The following is a 20,893-nucleotide window of genomic DNA, read 5'->3' on the forward strand; positions in this document are numbered from 1 at the left end:
AGTGATTTGGGGCCATTCAGAGGGGAAAAAGAGTACTAGCACGATGAGGTGTAAAACCTCAGAGTAATGCACTACATTATCAAATTAATTTGTGGGGAACAATAGGAATATCATTATTTTAGGGTTTAGAGTTGTTTGTTCAGGAATTCATATGTTTTGAAATCTTCTGTCACTGCTATAAAATATAGGACTATGTCTACACAATGGATTGTGGCAGAGTAGAAAGTGTAGAAATATTGCTGGGGGAAGGGCCTAATAGAAGAACCTAGAAAGTGCATCACAGCAGTCTCAGATTTCCCAGAACCCTCTCCTTCTCAGAACAGTCTTGTCAATACCAGCCACACTTACTCCTCCTCCTTCAGTGAAGTAGATTTAGTGCAGGATTTCTGAGACAGAGACCTGTACTCTAGGTAAACACATTTCGAGAGGAGGTGGAGAGTGGAACGAAAAAGAGCTTGATCTTGCCCGTTATCAAACCCAGAGAAAATGGAGGGTATTTACCTACCAGAGGGCAAGGTGGAGCTACACGTCAATACTACCATATTGCTTATAGCCTACCTATCCTGTTCTTTCAGATCTACACAAGTGCTTGGGGGGTAGGGCACAGCCAGGGGTTGTTTCTGGACAGGACCTCTCCCCCCTGCTGTCTGTCTCTTAATGCATAGGCTCTGTAATGTAATCCTCTCCCCAAGTCCCCTTCCTGCACTCACTGTGAGTCCTGGCTGACAACCTCCATGGTTAATGCATGCTCCATCATAGGGCCTTCAATAATCAACCCCCTCCACTTTCCCCATCCTCACTACTCTTTAAAGCACTGTTCTGGTGACATCATGGAGAGTGCTGGCTCCTCCTCACAGCTTTATACCCGGACTAGAGTAGGCTATACTTTGATGATGACCTCATTCTAGACACACACAGAAGGGTGTACAGTCCACACTCATGAAAGTCACACGACTGTCAGTGCTTTGGAATGATGAAGTACCATAGAGCCTCTTTCCTACTACCCTGGCCCTCAGTTCTTATCCAAGTCAATGTTTCTCACTTCCTTGTAATACAGAACTGACTTCCCCAGTGTTGTGATCAATTAAGACTTACAAAAGTGATCTGACTGAAAAGCAGATGCTGGACTTATAACAAGGATTAAATAGAAAACTTTAGGAAGAAGTGGCAGTTTCCAAATCCCAATGTTGAAATGTATTTCATGGATGAAACTGTCTATAATAATAAAAATCATTAGGGGGTGCTGTTTCACTGTGTGTACAAGTGGGTAACCTTTACAGATGTGAGGTGTGAAATGGAAATGTATTTTTTGCATAGCCCACTCCCCCTCAGACACCCTCGGAGAGTGGGGTCACCGCCAGGGGATCAGCCATTATTGAAAGTGACCCTGGAACAATTAGGGTTAATTGCCTTGCTCAAGGGCAGAAGGACAGATTTTACCTTGGCTCGATTTCGATCCAGCAACTTTTGGGTTACTGGCCCAACGCTGCTAACCTCCAGGCTACCTGCCGCTCCGACTAAACCCTTACACCGTTTCTGCATCTACCTCCCCTAACAAGCAGCATCTACCTCCCTTAACAAGCAGCATCTACCTCCCCTAACAAGCAGCATCTACCTCCCCTAACAAGCAGCATCTACCTCCCCTAACAAGCAGCATCTACCTCCCCTAACAAGCAGCATCTACCTCCCCTAACAAGCAGCATCTACCTCCCCTAACAAGCAGCATCTACCTCCCCTAACAAGCAGCATCTACCTCCCCTAACAAGCAGCATCTACCTCCCCTGACAAGCAGCATCTACCTCCCCTGACAAGCATCATCTGACATGTTCTACCCTCTTGTGACTTTGAGTCAGTGACTCTTGTCATGGAGTAAAATTTAAATTGTCTCTTCTCTCTTTCAGGGAACAAATCTCAGAGGGAGGAGCTGGACTCTATCCTCTTTATTTTTGAAGTAAGTTGCTGTACCTTTCTGTTCTGAATGATGATGATTCTCTGTCTGATGTCTAGTGACAGTTCCAGCCATAGACATGGATCAGATCTGTCTCTGGGGTTACAGCATTCAACCTGTTTACTCAACTCTTCTTGTTACTGAGGGGAGGGGCCAACACAGTTTCCATGGTGCTGATTAGTGGTGGTGGGGAAAACGATACAGTTACATATTGGGATATTATATTTGATGATATATAGTATCTTTTTGACAATAACGCAATATTATATTTGCGCTACTTTGCTGTACTTGCATAGCTTGTTCTCCATCTTCTTTTTAAATAGGGAACCAATATGTTTTCAGCACTTATCTCTTGTCCCTCTGCAGCAGACATATGGTGAGCAATATGTTTGGAACATCGAATCGCAATAAAATCACAGTATTGAATTGCAATACGTATAGAATCGTGAAAATCACAATGCGTGATAATCGTATCGTGAGGTCCCTGACAATTCCCAGCCCTATGCTGATTCCACCTGTCTGCCTACTTCCTGAATTCACCTCAAATAGAAAAAGAAAGCGGATTGTTAAGGAATAAATAGACCCAGTTTTTCACTGGTGTTGAAGGCAGCACACAGCGATGGCAGAAATCTTGCTTTGTACTGTATTCATGTGTTTTTGTTCAATAGAGGTGAGTGTTGTGCTGTCATTCTCCATGCTCTGGTGCCTCTCCTGGAGGTTAAAGTCCCCCACCTTGTTTCCTCACCTGAAACGGCAGCTCCAGTTTCCAATATAAACAGGCAGCTCTCCAGTAACATTTTGCTCAGGGCAGGGCTGACTGGGAGTCTCTGGATCAGGACGAGTGGTTGAGAGAGGAGCAGTTTGGTCCTTTCAGTGGGAATGGAGTCTGTGAGGACAATACCATTATCGCGATACTCATACTATGCTACTATTGTAGCAAGGAAACAACACACAAAGTGGATTTAACTTCTTTAGGAAAACAGCCCTAATGTTGGAAATAAATGTAATGTCGTCATCCAGTCACATTTATTTATTTCCAATCTATAGCACATCATATTTAACATACAGCAGGTTTTTAAAGGACCAAAGTGTCTGGTCTGCTTCATGTTTTCGTTTTTGCCATGTACATTTTATTGTCATACTGGTATCATCAGAGCCCTAGTGAGGGGAGTGTTCTTCTCACTGTGTCAATAGATGTCAGTCTAGCAGGGCAGGACAGAGGAAGATGATTGGTCTGGACATGGGCCTACTGGTCTCTGTGTGAGATCTAGGCCTAACGGTGTCAGCAGGCCTACACTCAACTCAGTCAGAGAGCTACTCAGGCATCCTCAATCAGTTCCCTATATTATCATGTTTCACTGCAGTTGGCTTCTTTTTTGCACACACACACACACACACACACACACACACACACACACACACACACACACACACACACACACACACACTGTTACTGGTGTGAGGTGCAGAAAATGCTTTATGTGTCATGTGCTTTATTGGCATGTTGGTATTGCAGGTGTATGCAATGTCCTCTGTATGTTATTGACCCAGTATGCTGCTCAGTCTTTCTCCTGTATTGACTGTTGAGTGAGAACTTCAACAAACTGAGTTCAAACTCTATTTGTGATACCTTACCTCCACTTTCGCCTGACTGAACTTCTATCTCCATGCATTTTTAAACCTGGGCTCCAGTCAAGCTGACATCCAGCCTGGTATTGACAGGAAGTGCTCTCTGTCTGTCCATGTGGAATGAAGCTAGATTTCAGTCTGGCTTTCTCAGCCTGACTCCTACAGTATGAGAAGTCTGTCTACACACAGACACACAGTCATATGGCTTCAGATTCCACATGCCTTTTAAATACTTATAGGTTATCCTTTGAAAAATAACTAATATTGAAAGCAGCTTAACCCTAGTGTGTCCCCTTTTAGCTCCAGTCTGCAGTGGCCGTGTGCTTTTCCAGTGTGCTGAGAAGATAAGCTCACTCTGAGTGGTGTGTACAGGACTGATACGGACAGACCTTTGATCTTCAGCTGACACATTGTGTTCCCTGCTCTCTGAGAATACTGTATGGATGTACTGTGTACTGTATGGATGTACTGTATGGCTGTACTGTGTACTGTATGGATGTACTGTATGGCTGTACTGTGTACTGTATGGATGTACTGTGTGTATGTACTGTGTACTGTATGGATGTACTGTATGGATGTACTGTATGGATTTGATATCCATGTCTACCTGCGAGCACACATACACTTAGCACTAATATGTGTCGTATTGTGTTAGTCCTAAAAATGATTCACTTTACAGTGTAAGGGGATAGATTGTACAGGCTTGGAATAAGCTCATAGGTTTCAAAAGAAGGTATCCCAACAGGATATGTGAAACAGTGCAAAGTACGATTGACTTAATATTGGTATCTGATAAATCTAAAATATCGAAGAGTGGAGTAATAGTATATGGAATCAGTGATCATTTTATTACATTTTGTACAAGGAGGATTTTTAAAGATATATTTAAGTGTCACAAAACCGTTAGAATCAGAGGACTCAAAATATAGTGTGTAGAAAAGTTTAGGGAGGAAGTGGGTAAAATTGACTGGTCACCTGTGCTAGATAGTGTAGGGGTAGACAGTGCCTGGGAAGTCTTTAAATGTAGATTCCTTGATGTGGTGAATGTGATGGCTCCCATTAGACAGGTCAGGGTAAAGCAGAGATCTAGCCCTTAGTTTAATCATGAGATTCTAGAATCTATCCAAGCAAGGAATAAGGCCTTTAAAAAATGTAAGAACTCCCAAGAGCAGCCTGATTTTGTCCTATATAAACATCACAGAAATGAAGCACAGAGCAGGATGGATGAAGCTAAGCGGGGTTTCTTTGCTGAGAAAATAATTGAGAACAAAACAAACAAAATAGTCAGTTTGCTGGCAGAGCTTAAATGCTCCAAAGCCACAGGCCTGGATAATATTCCTGCAAGGTTTCTAATAGATTCTGCTGAGCAAATTGGCCCTTGTATTACGCATATCGTTAATCTCTCTCTTGAACAAGGCACCTTTCCCAGGGACATAGAGCAAGCTAAAGTTATACCTCTGTATAAGAAGGGGATAAAGTCTGACCCTGGGAATTATAGGCCTGTATCAATCCTCTGTGTAACATCAAAGATCCTGGAGAGAATTGTACATGAGCAAATGAAGATGTTAACAAACAGGGTCTAATGTATGATTTTCAGTCGGATTTTAGAAAAACATACTCCACTGATTCATGTCTACTTTACTTGACTGACTTCATCAGGAAAGAGATTGATGAGGGAAATCTGTATGGAATGGTATTGCTTGACCTACAGAAGGCCTTTGATACAGTTAACCACTGTCTCCTAATCTCCAAATTGGAGGCACTGGGGTTAAGCAGTATCCCTCTAGGCTGGGTAGATTCCTATTTATCAGGAAGGGAGCAAGTAGTAGAGGTTAATGGTTCACTGTCTCAGGCAAAACCAATGAGTTGTGGCATTCCGCAGGGGAGCGTGCTTGGGCCTCTGCTGTTTTTATTGTATTTTAATGATATGAAAGACGCTTGTTCTTGCTGTCTTTTTCTTTATGCGGATGACTCTACACTTCTGGTGTCTCACAAAAGTAAAACTATGTTGGAGAGCATGCTTAGCACAGAGCTTACTAACATTAGCAAATGGCTTGGCGATAATAAGCTATCTCTGCACTTAGGGAAAACTGAAGCAATTATTTTTGGCTCCAGACCTAAATTGTGTAGGTCCTCTGAAATCATAGTGGAGTTAGGGGATAAGGTGCTGTCTACAAAAAACCTCTGTTAGCTACTTGGGATGTATCCTTGATGGAAGCTTGGGAGGTGTGAGCATGGCCAATAAGGTGCTAGGGAAGGTTAATGCCAGGACTACGTTTTTGGCTAGAAAGTCCAAGCTGCTTGATAAGGACTCCATGAAAGTGCTAGCTACTGCCCTCATTCAATGCCATTTTGACTATGCTAGTACTTCCTGGTTTGGGGGCTTATCTAAACTTATGAAGGGGAAGCTCCAGAATAAGCTGATCAGGGTAGTATTGAAGGTGAGTCCACATAGTTCCTGAAAGCAGCTCTTGCCTAAACTGGCTGCCTGTTGAGGCTAGGGTGTCCCAGATTAGACTAGGTTTGGTTTACAGGAGTATTTATGGTCCTGCACCCAGATATCTAAGTGATTACTTTCCTCGTGTTAGGGATGCACACAATCACAGCACCAGATCAGGTGTTGCTGATGTGTGCTTATACAGGTTCAGGAGTAATGCTGGGAAAGGTACTTTCTTGTATAATGGAGCCTCAGAATGGAATGAGTTGCCACTGCCCATAAAAACAATGTCCTCTCTGGGCAGCTTTAAACATCAAGTAAAAATATGTTTGTCTTCTGTGCCCATATGAATAACCCCTATGATGTAATTAGAATGATGAGATGGATGTTCTTCTTCTCTGTTTTTGTCTTATTATTTCACTGCCATACTGTGTTGGATCTTGTCTAGCCATCTTGTCTCAAGAGGACCACAATGGAAATAAGTCCCAGACTTTATTGTGTGTTATCCTCAATGATTTTATTCATGTGCATGTATGGCTTTTTCAAGTTTTATGTGTGCTTGTTTTTTAAAATGGTCGAATTAATAAACTAAACTTAAAAGGTGTGCACACGTTCGTTTTCTTCTGTTCTCAAGGGAGGGAATGTGCCTATTGATTCTGTGCGGTGTCTTCGTACTCACATACTTATATTTGTATATATTTGTATGATGACATCATGTGCTGCAATGGCCTTATTTGCAGTGGCAAATCCATATCATTAGTTTGAGTTACGCTTCTCAATCAACCATAAAATAAGCACCAGCCCCAGGCTGTGTGTGACTGGATGGATGCAGGGATGAAGCCATTAGGGAATACACCATGCTTGTGACACACACTTTAATGCTGTTTGACAGATGGGCTAAGAATAAAGAATCTCTCTGCCTTCAATATCCCACTTTAGGAATTAATTCCTGTAAGACTTCAGGTTCCTCACTAAAAGTAGAAAGCTACAAGCTCCAATTGTCTCGGCTCTCCAAGGAACGATGAGAAACTAGGCTACAGGCTCCCCCTCCGTCAAACCATGTCTGGGCCTGGTTGACGTGTCTCCGGTATGTTATGGATTACAGGCAACATTCACACTGAGCTAAAGGGTAGAGTTGCCGCTTTCAAGGTGCGGGACTCTAACCCGGAAGCTTACAAGAAATCCTGCTATGCCCTGCGACGAACCATCAAACAGGCAAAGCGTCAATACAGGGCTGATTGAATCATACTACACCGGCTCCGACGCTCGTCTTATGTGGCAGGGCTGGCAAACTATTAGAGACTACAAAGGGAAGCACAGCTGCGAGCTGCCCAGTGACACGAGCCTACCAGACGAGCTAAATCACTTCTATGCTCGCTTCGAGGCAAGCAACACTGAGGCATGCATGAGAGCATTAGCTGTTCCGGATGACTGTGTGATCACGCTCTCCGTAGCCGACGTGAGTAAGACCTTTAAACAGGTCAACATACACAAGGCTGCGGGGCCAGACGGATTACCAGGACGTGTGCTCCGGGCATGTGCTGACCAACTGGTAGGTGTCTTCACTAACATTTTCAACATGTCCCTAATTGAGTCTGTAATACCAACATGTTTCAAACAGACCACCATAGTCCCTGTGCCCAAGAACACAAAGGCAACCTGGCTAAATGACTACAGACCCGTAGCACTCACGTCCGTAGCCATGAAGTGCTTTGAAAGGTTGGTAATGGCTCGCATCAACACCATTATCCCAGAAACCCTAGACCCACTCCAATTTGCATACCACCCAAACAGATCCATAGATGATGCAATCTCTATTGCACTCCACACTGCCCTTTCCCACCTGGACAAAAGGAAAACGTATGTGAGAATGTTATTCATTGACTAGAGCTCAGCGTTCAACACCATAGTACCCTCAAAGCTCATCACTAAGCTAAGGATCCTGGGTCTAAACACCTCCCTCTGCAACTGGATCCTGGACTTCCTGATGGGCTGCCCCCAGGTGGTGAGGGTAGGTAGCAACACATCTGCCACGCTGATCCTCAACACTGGAGCTCCACAGGGGTGCGTACTCAGTCCCCTCCCGCACTCCCTGTTCACCCACGACTGCATGGCCAGGCACGACTCCAACACCATCATTAAGTTTGCAGACGACAGAACAGTGGTAGGCCTGATCACAGACAACGACGAGACAGCCTATAGGGAGGAGGTCAGAGACCTGGCCGTGTGGTGCCAGAATAACAACCTATCCCTCAACGTAACCAAGACTAAGGAGATTATTGTGGACTACAGGAAAAGGAGGACCGAGCACTCCCCCATTCTCATCGACGGGGCTGTATTGGAGCAGGTTGAGAGCTTCAAGTTAGTCAGGGTTCCACATCAACAACAAACCTAGAATGGTCCAAACACACCAAGACAGTTGTGAAGAGGGCACGACAAAGCCTATTTCCCCTCAGGAAACTAAACAGATTTGGCATGGGTCCTGAGATCCTCAAAAGGTTCTACAGCTGCAACATCGAGAGCATCCTGACTGGTTGCATCACTGCCTGGTACGGCAATTGCTCAGCCTCTGACCGCAAGGCACTACAGAGGGTAGTGGGTAGTGCCTGCCATTCAGGACCTCTACACCAGGCGGTGTCAGAGGAAGGCCCTAAAAATTGTTGAAGACCCCAGCCACCCCAGTCATAGACTGGCAATGGCAAGCGGTACCGGAGTGCCAAGTCTAGGACTAAAAGGCTTCTCAACAGATTTAACCCCCAAGCCATGACTCCTGAACAGGTAATCAAATGGCTACCCGGACTATTTGCATTGTGTGCCCCCCCCAACTCCCCCCCCCAACCCCTCTTTTTACGCTGCTGCTGCTCTCTGTTTATCATATATGCATAGTCACTTTAACTATACATTCATGTACATACTACCTCAATTGGGCCGACCAACCAGTGCTCCCGCACATTGGCTAACCGGGCTATCTGTACTGTGTCCCGCCACCCACCACCCGCCAACCCCTCCTTTATGCTACTGCTACTCTCTGTTTTTCATATATGCATAGTCACTTTAACCATATCTACACGTACATACTACCTCAATCAGCCTGACTAACCGGTGTCTGTATGTAGCTTTGCTACTGTTATAGCCTCGCTACTGTATATACAGTGGGGAAAAAAGTATTTGATCCCCTGCTGATTTTGTACGTTTGCCCACTGACAAAGAAAGGATCAGTCTATAATTTTAATGGTAGATTTATTTGAACAGTGAGAGACAGAATAACAACAAAAATATCCAGAAAAACGCATGTCAGAAATGTTATAAATTGATTTGCATTTTAATGAGGGAAATAAGTATTTGACCCCCTCCTCAATCAGAAAGATTTCTGGCTCCCAGGTGTCTTTTATACAGGTAACGAGCTGAGATTAGGAGCACACTCTTAAGTGCTCCTAACCGCAGCTTGTTACCTGTAAAAAAGACACCTGTCCACAGAAGCAATCTATCAATCAGATTCCAAACTCTCCACCATGGCCAAGACCAAAGAGCTCTCCAAGGATGTCAGGGACAAGATTGTAGACCTACACAAGGCTGGAATGGGCTACAAGACCATCGCCAAGCAGCTTGGTGAGAAGGTGACAACATTTGGTGTGATTATTCGCAAATGGAAGAAACACAAAAGAACTGTCAATATCCCTCGGCTCCATGCAAGACCTCACCTCGTGGAGTTTCAATGATCATGAGAACGGTGAGGAATCAGCCCAGAACTACACGGGAGGATCTTGTCAATGATCTCATGGCAGCTGGGACGATAGTCACCAAGAAAACAATTGGTAACACACTACGCCGTGAACAACTGAAATCCTGCAGCACCCGCAGGTCCCCCTGCTCAAGAAAGCACATATACATGCCCGTCTGAAGTTTGCCAATGAACATCTGAATGATTCAGAGGACAACTGGGTGAAAGTGTTGTGGTCAGATGAGACCAAAATGGAGCTCTTTGACATCAACTCAACTTGCCGTGTTTGGAGGAGGAGGAATGCTGCCTATGACCCCAAGAACACCATCTCCACCGTCAAACATGGAGGTGGAAACATTATGCTTTGGGGGTGTTTTTCAGCTAAGGGGACAGGACAACTACACCACATCAAAGGGACGATGGACGGGGCCATGTACCGTCAAGTCTTGGGTGAGAACCTCCTTCCCTCAGCCAGGGCATTGAAAATGGGTCGTGGATGGGTATTCCAGCATGACAATGACCCAAAACACAGCCAAGGCTGTATTTTTTTTGTTGTTATTCTGTCTCACTGTTCAAATAACCTACTATTAAAATTATAGACTGATCCTTTCTTTGTAAGTGGGCAAACGTACAAAATCAGCAGGGGTCAAATACTCCCCCCCCCCCCCCCCCCCCCCCCACTGTAGCCTGTCTTTTTACTGTTGTTTTATTTCTTTACTTACCTATTGTTCACCTAACACCTTTTTTTGCACTATTGGTTAGTAAGTAAGTAAGTAAGCATTTTACTGTAAGGTCTACACCTGTTGTATTCAGCACACGTGACTAATACACTTTGGCTGTACTATCACCGTGTTACAGTATGTGACCCCCTTTGACTGAGACAAGACGTTGCTGACAGACATGGTCGCCCTGTTTCTAGCTCTTAACCAACTTTGCAGTATTTGACTTATTTGGTTTGTTATTTCTTACATTATTTGCTCAGAACGTTTCTTGCATTATTACCTACAGCCGAAAATAAATAACTTTTGGAAATGTGTAAGCATTGCACTGCACCTGCGATAACATCTTCAAAATATGTGTCCACGACCAATAAAATGTCATTTGATTTGTTTCCAAGGGTGGCTGGGGGATCATCCCCCGTGTAGCGGAACCTGCTAGAGCAGTAATGGGTGGCTGGAGGGAAAGTCTTTTGTTCTCCCCAAACCCAGCATCCCACACTCCACCCCTGCCGTCACCTGCCAACTCCACCACCTCTCCGCTCTCTTTGTGTCTGGTTCCACTGAGACACCCGCCACAACAGATTGCGCTGTTGCACTGTTGTGTGTGGGTGGGTGGTGCTGTGTGTGTGGGTGGTGTGTGTGTGCACCGCATCCTACTCTGGTCTACAGACTGAGAATCTGTATTCTACTCCACATAATGTCATAGCATACCTTAACATATGCCTTATAATTCACCACATGCAGTAAATATTTAGTTCAGTAACCAGCTTAATGGCTGTCCCTGAAAATATAACTTATTCAGTCCATGTTTTGAACAACCTATTGGCGGTACAGTCAATGCCTGTTTTCTCTTTAATTATCTCACTCACTTATCTATTGCAAAACAGACAGACAGATTCTGCTCAGCCACACACATCACATTCACACTGCATCACACATTCAAAGTCAACCATCAGGGGAGATTCCACAGCCAGACATAAAAGCAGAGGACACGCTGCGTGTTTGCTAAGTCATGCTGTGAATACCACCTTTGTTCAACTTGATAAACCCTGCATGCCTCCTATAAAACACTCGCCTGCCTTCACACTCAGATGGGCAGTGAGCATAATGCCTGCTTTCTCCCTTCCTAGCCCCGGCCTGTTCTCCACATGACCTCCTCACTTTGCCCTCCCTGCCAAGAGGGAGCAGGCTTTGGCTAGGCCACTGCAGCCGACACTACATACTTTAGGGTAGGTACACACTGACTACACAGTATCTGACCTTTGTCTACAAGCGGGCTGATCAGTTAATGACGAGGTCGTTGCAGTAGTTCACGTAACGGGTCCAGACTAGATGTAGACACTTTAGGTCAGGGTTATAATATTATATCTGTTTGGACTTCCTGCTGTCAATTTGCGGTCTACAAATTATTTGTTATGTTCCTGACCATCTGCCCAATAAAAAATTGGCCCACGGCTGAATGTAGTTGTATCTGCTATAGGTTTTGTGTGTGTGTGGCACTTGACTTGAATGTGAACTTGAAGCCTTAATTTATTCTAGAACACTTAACTTATAATATTAGCCCTGTGGACATAAGCATCAGTCTTCAGGCTACACACTTTTCAATTAATTACAGATTATTTGCTGCTGTACCTGAATGCCCACAGTTATTGTATGCAGTAATCATGTGCCTATGAACCAGAGTGATAGTGTGAGCACTGAGGCGGTGAGACCTGGTAGGAAGTCCACTGTATGCAGCTCACTTTGCACTAACATAAATAACATGAGCATGTCTACCTATGCTAAGCTTCCTAGTAAAGCAATAAAAACAATCAAGCATCCCAGATTTTTTATTTTTTTTAAATAGCCCTTGTCAGCATATGTAGTTTATGAAACAAGTTTCATAAAATCTCTAATTGCTAGTAACAGATGAAAATCTCTGAAACGCACATAAATAATACATTTGATGATACAGTGGTCACAATACATGGTTATAAGATCTACAGAAAAGACAGAAATGCCAAAAGTGGAGGTTTGGCCATTTTATACACTGCTCAAAAAAATAAAGGGAACACTTAAACAACACAATGTAACTCCAAGTCAATCACACTTCTGTGAAATCAAACTGTCCACTTAGGAAGCAACACTGATTGACAATACATTTCACATGCTGTTGTGCAAATGGAATAGACAACAGGTGGAAATTATAGGCAATTAGCAAGACACCCCCAATAAAGGAGTGGTTCTGCAGGTGGGGACCACAGACCACTTCTCAGTTCCTATGCTTCCTGGCTGATGTTTTGGTCACTTTTGAATGCTGGCGGTGCTTTCACTCTAGTGGTAGCATGAGACGGAGTCTACAACCCACACAAGTGGCTCAGGTAGTGCAGCTCATCCAGGATGGCACATCAATGCGAGCTGTGGCAAGAAGGTTTGCTGTGTCTGTCAGCGTAGTGTCCAGAGCATGGAGGCGCTACCAGGAGACAGGCCAGTACATCAGGAGACGTGGAGGAGGCCGTAGGAGGGCAACAACCCAGCAGCAGGACCGCTACCTCCGCCTTTGTGCAAGGAGGAGCAGGAGAAGCACTGCCAGAGCCCTGCAAAATGACCTCCAGCAGGCCACAAATGTGCATGTGTCTGCTCAAACGGTCAGAAACAGACTCCATGAGGGTGGTATGAGGGCCCGACGTCCACAGGTGGTGGTTGTGCTTACAGCCCAACACCGTGCAGGACGTTTGGCATTTGCCAGAGAACACCAAGATTGGCAAATTCGCCACTGGCGCCCTGTGCTCTTCACAGATGAAAGCAGGTTCACACTGAGCAGGCGACAGACGTGACAGAGTCTGGAGACGCCGTGGAGAACGTTCTGCTGCCTGCAACATCCTCCAGCATGACCGGTTTGGCGGTGGGTCAGTCATGGTGTGGGGTGGCATTTCTTTGGGGGGCCGCACAGCCCTCCATGTGCTCGCCAGAGGTAGCCTGACTGCCATTAGGTACCGAGATGAGATCCTCAGACCCCTTGTGAGACCATATGCTGGTGCGGTTGGCCCTGGGTTCCTCCTAATGCAAGACAATGCTAGACCTCATGTGGCTGGAGTGTGTCAGCAGTTCCTGCAAGAGGAAGGCATTGACTCTATGGACTGGCCCGCCCGTTCCCCAGACCTGAATCCAATTGAGCACATCTGGGACATCATGTCTCGCTCCATCCACCAACGCCACGTTGCACCACAGACTGTCCAGGAGTTGGCGGATGCTTTAGTCCAGGTCTGGGAGGAGATCCCTCAGGAGACCATCTGCCACCTCATCAGGAGCATGCCCAGGCGTTGTAGGGAGGTCATACAGGCACGTGGAGGCCACACACACTACTGAGCCTCATTTTGACTTGTTTTAAGGACATTACATCAAAGTTGGATCAGCTTGTAGTGTGGTTTTCCACTTTAATTTTGAGTGTGACTCCAAATCCAGACCTCCATGGGTTGATAAATTGGATTTCCATTGATTATTTTTGTGTGATTTTTGTTGTCAGCACATTCAACTATGTAAAGAAAAAAGTATTTAATAAGATTATTTCTTTCATTCAGATCTAGGATGTGTTGTTTAAGTGTTCCCTTTATTTTTTTGAGCAGTATATTTAGAACCACATTCCTGTAAAGCTTAGAGAGGATCTCATGTTAAATACTGTTGAAGTAATATGGCTACAGGTTCATCTGTCTCACCTAAATCCCGTTCTGGTGGGAGGCTGCAATAGACCACCAAGTGCTAACAGTCAGTATCTGGATAATGTGAAATGCTTGTTAATGTATGCGATATCAACAGAGGTATATTTTCTTTTTTTTTAATATTGACTGGCTTTCAACAGGCTGCCTACTCAGGAGAGAGCCTCAAACTGTCAGTCAACCTACAGGGGTAGTTACAAACAGCACAGGAATGAAATCATCAACATGTATTGATCACATCTTTGCTATAAAGCAGTATCCAAATCCATCGGATGTAGTGATCACAATATAGTAGTCATATCTAGGCAAACCAAGGTTCCAAAGGCTGGGCCTAATATAGTGTATAAGAGGTCATACAAGAAGTTTTTTAGTGATTCCTATGTTGTTGATGTAAAGAATATTTGTTCGTCCGTGGTGTGTAATGAAGAGTAACCAGATGCCGCACTTGACACATTTATGAAATTGCTTATTCCAGTTACTAAGAAGCATCCACCCATTAAGAAAAGGACTGTGAAAACTGTTAAATCCCAATGGATTGATGAGGAATTTAAAAATTGTATGGTTGAGAGGGATGAGGCGAAAGGAATGGCAAATAAGTCTGGCTACACAACCGATTGGCAAACGTACTGCAAATTGAGAAATCGTGACTAAACTGAATAAAAAGAAGAAACAAAGATAAATTACATAAAGAAAATCTTTACTGGCTCAAATAGCCGATCAATCAGCCGGTTACCAACCCTTAGTAAACTTTTGGCAAAAATGTTGTTTGACCAGATACAATGCTATTTTACAGTAAACAAATTGACAACAGACTTTCAGCACGCTTATAGGGAAGGACATTCAGCAAGCACAGCACTTACACAAATGACTGATTTGGCTGAGAGAAATTGATGATAAAAAGATTGTGGGGGCTGTTTTGTTAGACATTTTGTTTGACATTAACGATCATAGTCTGCTGCTGGAAAAACGTATGTGTTATGGCTTTACACCCCCTGCTATATTGTGGTTAAAGAGTTATCAGTCTAACAGAACACAGAGCGTGTTCTTTAATGGAAGCCTCTCCAACATAATCCAGGTAAAATCAGGAATTCCCCAGCGCAGCTGTCTTAGGCCCCTTACATTTTTTCAATCTTTACTAACAACATGCCACTGGCTTTGAGTAAAGCCAGTGTGTCTATGTATGCGGATGACTCGACACTACACACGTCAGCTACTACAGCGACTGAAACACTTAACAAAGAGCTGCAGTTACTTTCAGAATGGGTGGTTAGGAATAAGTTAGTCCTAAATATTTCAAAAACTAAAAGCATTCTATTTGGGACAAATAATTCACTAAACCTCACCTAAATCTTGTAATGAATAATGAGGAAATTGAGCGAGCTGAGATGACTAAACTGCTTGAAGTAACCCTGGATTGTAAACTGTCATGGTGAAAACATATTGATACAACAGCAGCTAAGATGGGGAGAAGTCTGTCCATAATAAAGCACTGCTCTGCCTTAACAGCACTATCAACAAGGCAGGTCCTACAGGCCCTAGTTTTGTGGCACCTGGACTACTGTTCAATCGTGTGATCCAGGTGCCACAAAGAGGGACTTAGGAAAATTGCCATTGGCTCAGAACAGGGCAGCACGGCTGGCCTTTGGATGTACACAGAGAGCTAACATTAATAATATGCATGTCAATCTCTCCAGGCTCAAAGTGGAGGAGAGATTGACTTCATCACTACTTGTATTTGTGAGAGGTATTGACATGTCTGTTTGAACTACTGGCACACAGCTCGGACACCACAAGACATGCCACCAGAGGTCTCTTCACAGTCCCCAAGTCCAGAACAGACTATGGGAGGCGCACAGTACTTCATAGAGCCATGACTACATGGAACTCTATTCCATGTCAAGTAACTCGAGCAGTAAAATTAAATTTAAAAAACATAAAAATACACCTTATGGAACAGGGGGGACTGTGAAGCAACACACACATACACTAAGCACAGACGCAAACACACAATAACATACAAACTATACACACACATACACATGGATTTTGTGTTGTAGATATGTGGTATTAGAGTAGGGGCCTGAGGAAACACACTTAATGTGTTGTGAAATCTGTTGCGAATATATTGTAATTTTTAAATTGTAACTACCTTAATTTTGCTAAACCCCAGGAATAGTAGAAATTACAGCAAGTGTGAGTAGGTGGGCAAGCAACAGTGGAGAAACGCTGTAGAAGAGCTGCCCTAATTACAGCGTGTGTGTCTGGAAGTTACAGAAACCCCTCTTGACCTCTGTCATCATTATTGTCACAAGACCAGAGCTCTGTGGTTACATGACCCACTGACCCTCCCTCAGGGCACAGGTGACAGGTCAGTGGACAGCACACCAACCAACATTGAGATCCAGCCCCAAAATTCACTGGAACATTTCAGGATATGGAGGCATAGTATGCAAATGAGTCAGGAATGGGTTTAGACTGTCCTAGAGGTTATGGGACTGGCTATGGTTCTGTGAGCAGGTTAGAGGTTATGGGACCAGGTTAGAGGTTATGGGACCAGGTTAGAGGTTATGGGACCAGGTTAGAGGTTATGGGACTGGCTATGGTTCTGTGAGCAGGTTAGAGGTTAAGGGACCAGGTTAGAGGTTATGGGACTGGCTGTGGTTATTTGACTAGGTTAGAGGTTATGTGACCAGGCTAGAGGTTATGGGACCAGGTTAGAGGTTATGGGACCAGGTTAGAGGTTATGTGACCAGGCTAGAGGTTATGGGACCAGGTTAGAGGTTATGGGACCAGGTAGAGGTTATGGGACTGGCTGTGGTTATGTGACCAGGTTAGATGTTATGGGACTGACTGTGGTTATGTGAGCAGGTTAGAGGTTATGGGACTGACTGTGGTTATGTGACCAGGTTAGAGGTTATGGGACTGACTGTGGTTATGTGAGCAGGTTAGAGGTTATGGGATTGGCTGTGGTTATGTGACCAGGTTAGAGGTTATGGGATTGGCTGTGGTTATGTGACCAGGTTAGAGATTATGGGACTGGCTGTGGTTATGTGACCAGGTTAGATGTTATGGGACTGACTGTGGTTATGTGAGCAGGTTAGAGGTTATGGGACTGACTGTGGTTCTGTGACCAGGTTAGAGGTTATGGGACTGACTGTGGTTATGTGAGCAGGTTAGAGGTTATGGGACTGACTGTGGTTATGTGAGCAGGTTAGAGGTTATGGGACTGACTGTGGTTATGTGAGCAGGTTAGAGGTTATGGGACTGGCTGTGGTTATGTGACCAGGTTAGATGTTATGGGACTGACTGTGGTTATGTGAGCAGGTTAGAGGTTATGGGACTGACTGTGGTTCTGTGACCAGGTTAGAGGTTATGGGACTGACTGTGGTTATGTGAGCAGGTTAGAGGTTATGGGACTGGCTGTGGTTATGTGACCAGGTTAGAGGTTATGGGACTGACTGTGGTTATGTGAGCAGGTTAGAGGTTATGGGACTGACTGTGGTTCTGTGACCAGGGTACCTTTTAGAGCGAACTGTGTGTGTCTGTCCCTTGGCTGCGACCTGATTTTGACCCAGCCGTCTGTCATCCAGCCCCTGACTCAGCACTCTGAGCTCAGGTCTGCTCTGCTGTCCAAACTGGGAAAGCCCCAGTCTATGTCCAGAATAAAGGGGAGGGGACAGGACAGTGCTTGGCTTACACAGCTCTCATTATTTACTGGGCTAGTCTTACAGTACGATTGGCCGGGATTGATGACAGTTTAATTGTTCAGTGCAGAAACAGACCATTAAAGTGCTGGGTATGTAAATTGTCCAAGTAGGTCATGAATAAAATAATATCAACCTGCCCATCAGTACCTCTACTCGGTCTCTGTCTCTGGGCTAATGGCCTCATCTCCCCCTTGGTGCACATCAAAAGTGGAAGAGCTTAATGCTTTTTATTAGCTTGTTATCTTCAACCTGCTTCAGGATAATGAACATGCATGTCGATACGTTATGCGTTTTCGTCCTCTCCTGTTTGGATTAGAATTGACAGGTGTTTGGATTAAATGTTATGCTATTTAAAAAAAATATATATATTATTTCACCTTTATTTAACCAGATTGGCCAGTTGAGAACAAGTTCTCATTTACAACTGCGACCTGGCAAAAGCATAAGCAGTGCAACAAAAACAACAACACAGAGTTACACATAAACAAACGTACAGTCAATAACACAGTAGAAAAATCTATGTACAGTGTGTGCAGATGTGGAAGAGTAGGGAGGTAAGGCAATAAATAGGCCATAGAGGTGAAATAATTACAATTTAGCATTAACACTGGAGTGATAGATGTGCAGATGATGATGTGCAAGTAGAAATACTGGGGTGCAAAAAGGTAATTCATAATATGGGGATGAGGTAGTTGGGTGTGCTATTTACAGATTGGCTGTGTACAGGTACAGTGATCGGTAAGGTCCTCTGACATCTGATGCTTAAAGTTAGAGAGGGAGATATAAGACTCCAGCTTCAGTGGTTTTTGCAATTCGTTCCAGTCAATTTAGGCCTACTCTACTTACTATGTAGGTTGGCAGTGTAGACTAGGCCTAATTCTTCCTGTGATCTGTTGCTGTATAGAGGAAGGCTTAGGCCTGCATTTTGCAGGTTGCTATTTTTGTCCAAATGTATCTGTTGGGCAACAGTCACTGGATAAAAAAAAAAAAAGAGATTCTATGAAATGTAAGGGTCAGCGAATTCAGTTTAGTTTGCCTTCAACTTGGAGTAAAGAGAAATGGCCTATGTGTATCTGATCAGATTGGTAATCATTAGCTTGAGGAGGAGCTGCAGTGTATTGTGTAGGAGCTGCAGTGTATTGTGTAGGAGCTGCAGTGTATTGTGTAGGAGCTGCAGTGTATTGTGTAGGAGCTGCAGTGTATTGTGTAGGAGCTGCAGTGTATTGTGTTGCTGCCAGCTACTGGTTAGAGAGTAGAATTAACACATTTCTTGAATGTCTCTATAATACAGTATGTGCTAGATTGCACATCTAATAAACTTGTTAAGACCGAATGTAGATTAAAAAGTTTTTTTTTTTTTAATTCCTTTGATTGGCTACTAAGGCTAACCAGTAGGCCTAAACCAGACTACTATTTGATAGGCTGTAGGCTACAGTGCCTTGGGAAAGTATTCAAACCCCTTGACTTTTTCCACATTTTGATACGTTACACCTTTATTCTGAAATTGATAAAATAAATAAACTCCTCAGCAATTTACACACAATTCACCATAATGACAATGTGAAAACAGGTTTTAGAAATGTTTCCTAATTTATTAAAAATAAATTGCATAAGTATTCAGACCATTTGCTATGAGACTCGAAATTGAGCTCAGGTGCATCCTGTTTCCATTGATCATCCTTGAGATGTTTCTACAACTTGATTGGAGTCCACCTGTGGTAAATTCAATTGATTGGACACACACCTGTGTATATAAGGTCCCACAGTTGACAGTGCATGTCAGAGTAAAAACCAAGCCATGAAGTTGAAGGAATTGTCCGTAGAGCTCCGAGACAGGATTGTGTCGAGGCACAGATCTGGGGAAGGGTACCAACAAATTTCTGCAGCATTGAAGGTCCCCAAGAACACAGTGGCCTCCATCATCATTCTTAAATGGAAGAAGTTTGGAACCACCAAGACTGTTTCCAGGGCTGGCACCCGGCTAAACTGAGTAATCGGAGGAAAAGGTGACCAAGAACCCGATAGTTACTCTGATAGAGCTCTTGAGTTCCTCTGTGGAGATGGGAGAACCTTTCAGAAGGACAACCATCTCTGCAGCACTCCACCAATCAGGCCTTTATGGTAGAGTGGCCAGACGAAAGCCACTCCTCAGTAAATGCGCACGACAGCCCGCTTGGAGTTTGCCAAAAGGCACCTAAAGACTCTTAGACCATGAGAAACAAGATTCTCTGCTCTGATGAAACCAAGATTGAACTCTTTGGCCTGAATGCCAAGCATCATGTCTGGAGGAAACCTGGCATCATCCCTATGGTGAAGAATGGTGGTGGCAGAATAATGCTGTGCGGTTGTTTTTCAGCGGCAGTGACTGGGAGACTAGTCAGGATCGAGACAAAGATGAACGGAGCAAAGGATAGAGAGATCCTTCATGAAAATCTGCTCCAGAGCGTTCAGGACCTCAGACTGGAGCGATGGTTCACCTTCCAACAGGACAACGACCCTAAGCACACAGCCAAGACAACGCAAGAGTGGCTTCGGGACAAGCCTCTGAATGTCCTTGAGTGGCCCAGCCAGAGGCCGGTCTTGAACCCAATCGAACATCTCTTTAGAGACCTGAAAGTAGCTGTGCAGCAACGCTCCCCATCCAACCTGACAGAGCTTGAGAGCATCTGCAGAGAAGAATGGGAGAAACTCTCCAAATACAGGTGTGCCAAGCTTGTAGTGTCATGCTGCTAAAGGTGCTTCAACAAAGTACAGAGTAAATGGTCTGAATATTTATGTAAATGTAATATTTCCGTTTTTTATATTTAATAAATTTGCAAACATTCAAAAACTGTTTTTGCTTTGTCATTATTGGGTATTGTTTGTAGATTGATGAAGGAAAAAATACTGTTTAATCAATTTTAGTTTAAGGCTGTAACCTAACAAAATGTGGAAAAAGTCAAGGGTTCTGAGTACTTTCCGAAGTCACTGAATTAGAGGTTGACCGATTATGTTTTTTCAACGCCGATACCGATTATTGGAGGACCAAAAAAGCCGA

General features: G+C 44.1%; 1 protein-coding gene across 6 annotated transcripts in view; it reads left to right on the forward strand.

Annotated features, from left to right (window-relative positions):
* The window catches only part of LOC106577869 (ral GTPase-activating protein subunit alpha-2), a 215,601-nt gene that overhangs the window by 48,448 nt on the left and 146,260 nt on the right, over positions 1 to 20,893 (forward strand). For 5 of the 6 annotated variants that reach the window (XR_006769182.2, XM_014156501.3, XM_014156319.3 and 2 more), the window contains exon 3: positions 1,902 to 1,951. Coding sequence is in view for 4 of the 6 variants with exons in the window: in XM_014156501.3 (XP_014011976.2) it covers positions 1,902 to 1,951 (50 nt within the window). In the remaining 2 variants the exon portion in view is untranslated. Of the gene's footprint in view, positions 1 to 1,901; positions 1,952 to 11,578; positions 11,684 to 20,893 lie in introns of those variants that run through there. The other variant, XM_045715053.2, reaches the window with a different exon arrangement.

Source organism: Salmo salar, chromosome 01 (genome assembly GCF_965601325.2).
Source record: "Salmo salar chromosome 01, fSalSal1, whole genome shotgun sequence".
Taxonomy (NCBI): Eukaryota; Metazoa; Chordata; class Actinopteri; order Salmoniformes; family Salmonidae; genus Salmo; species Salmo salar.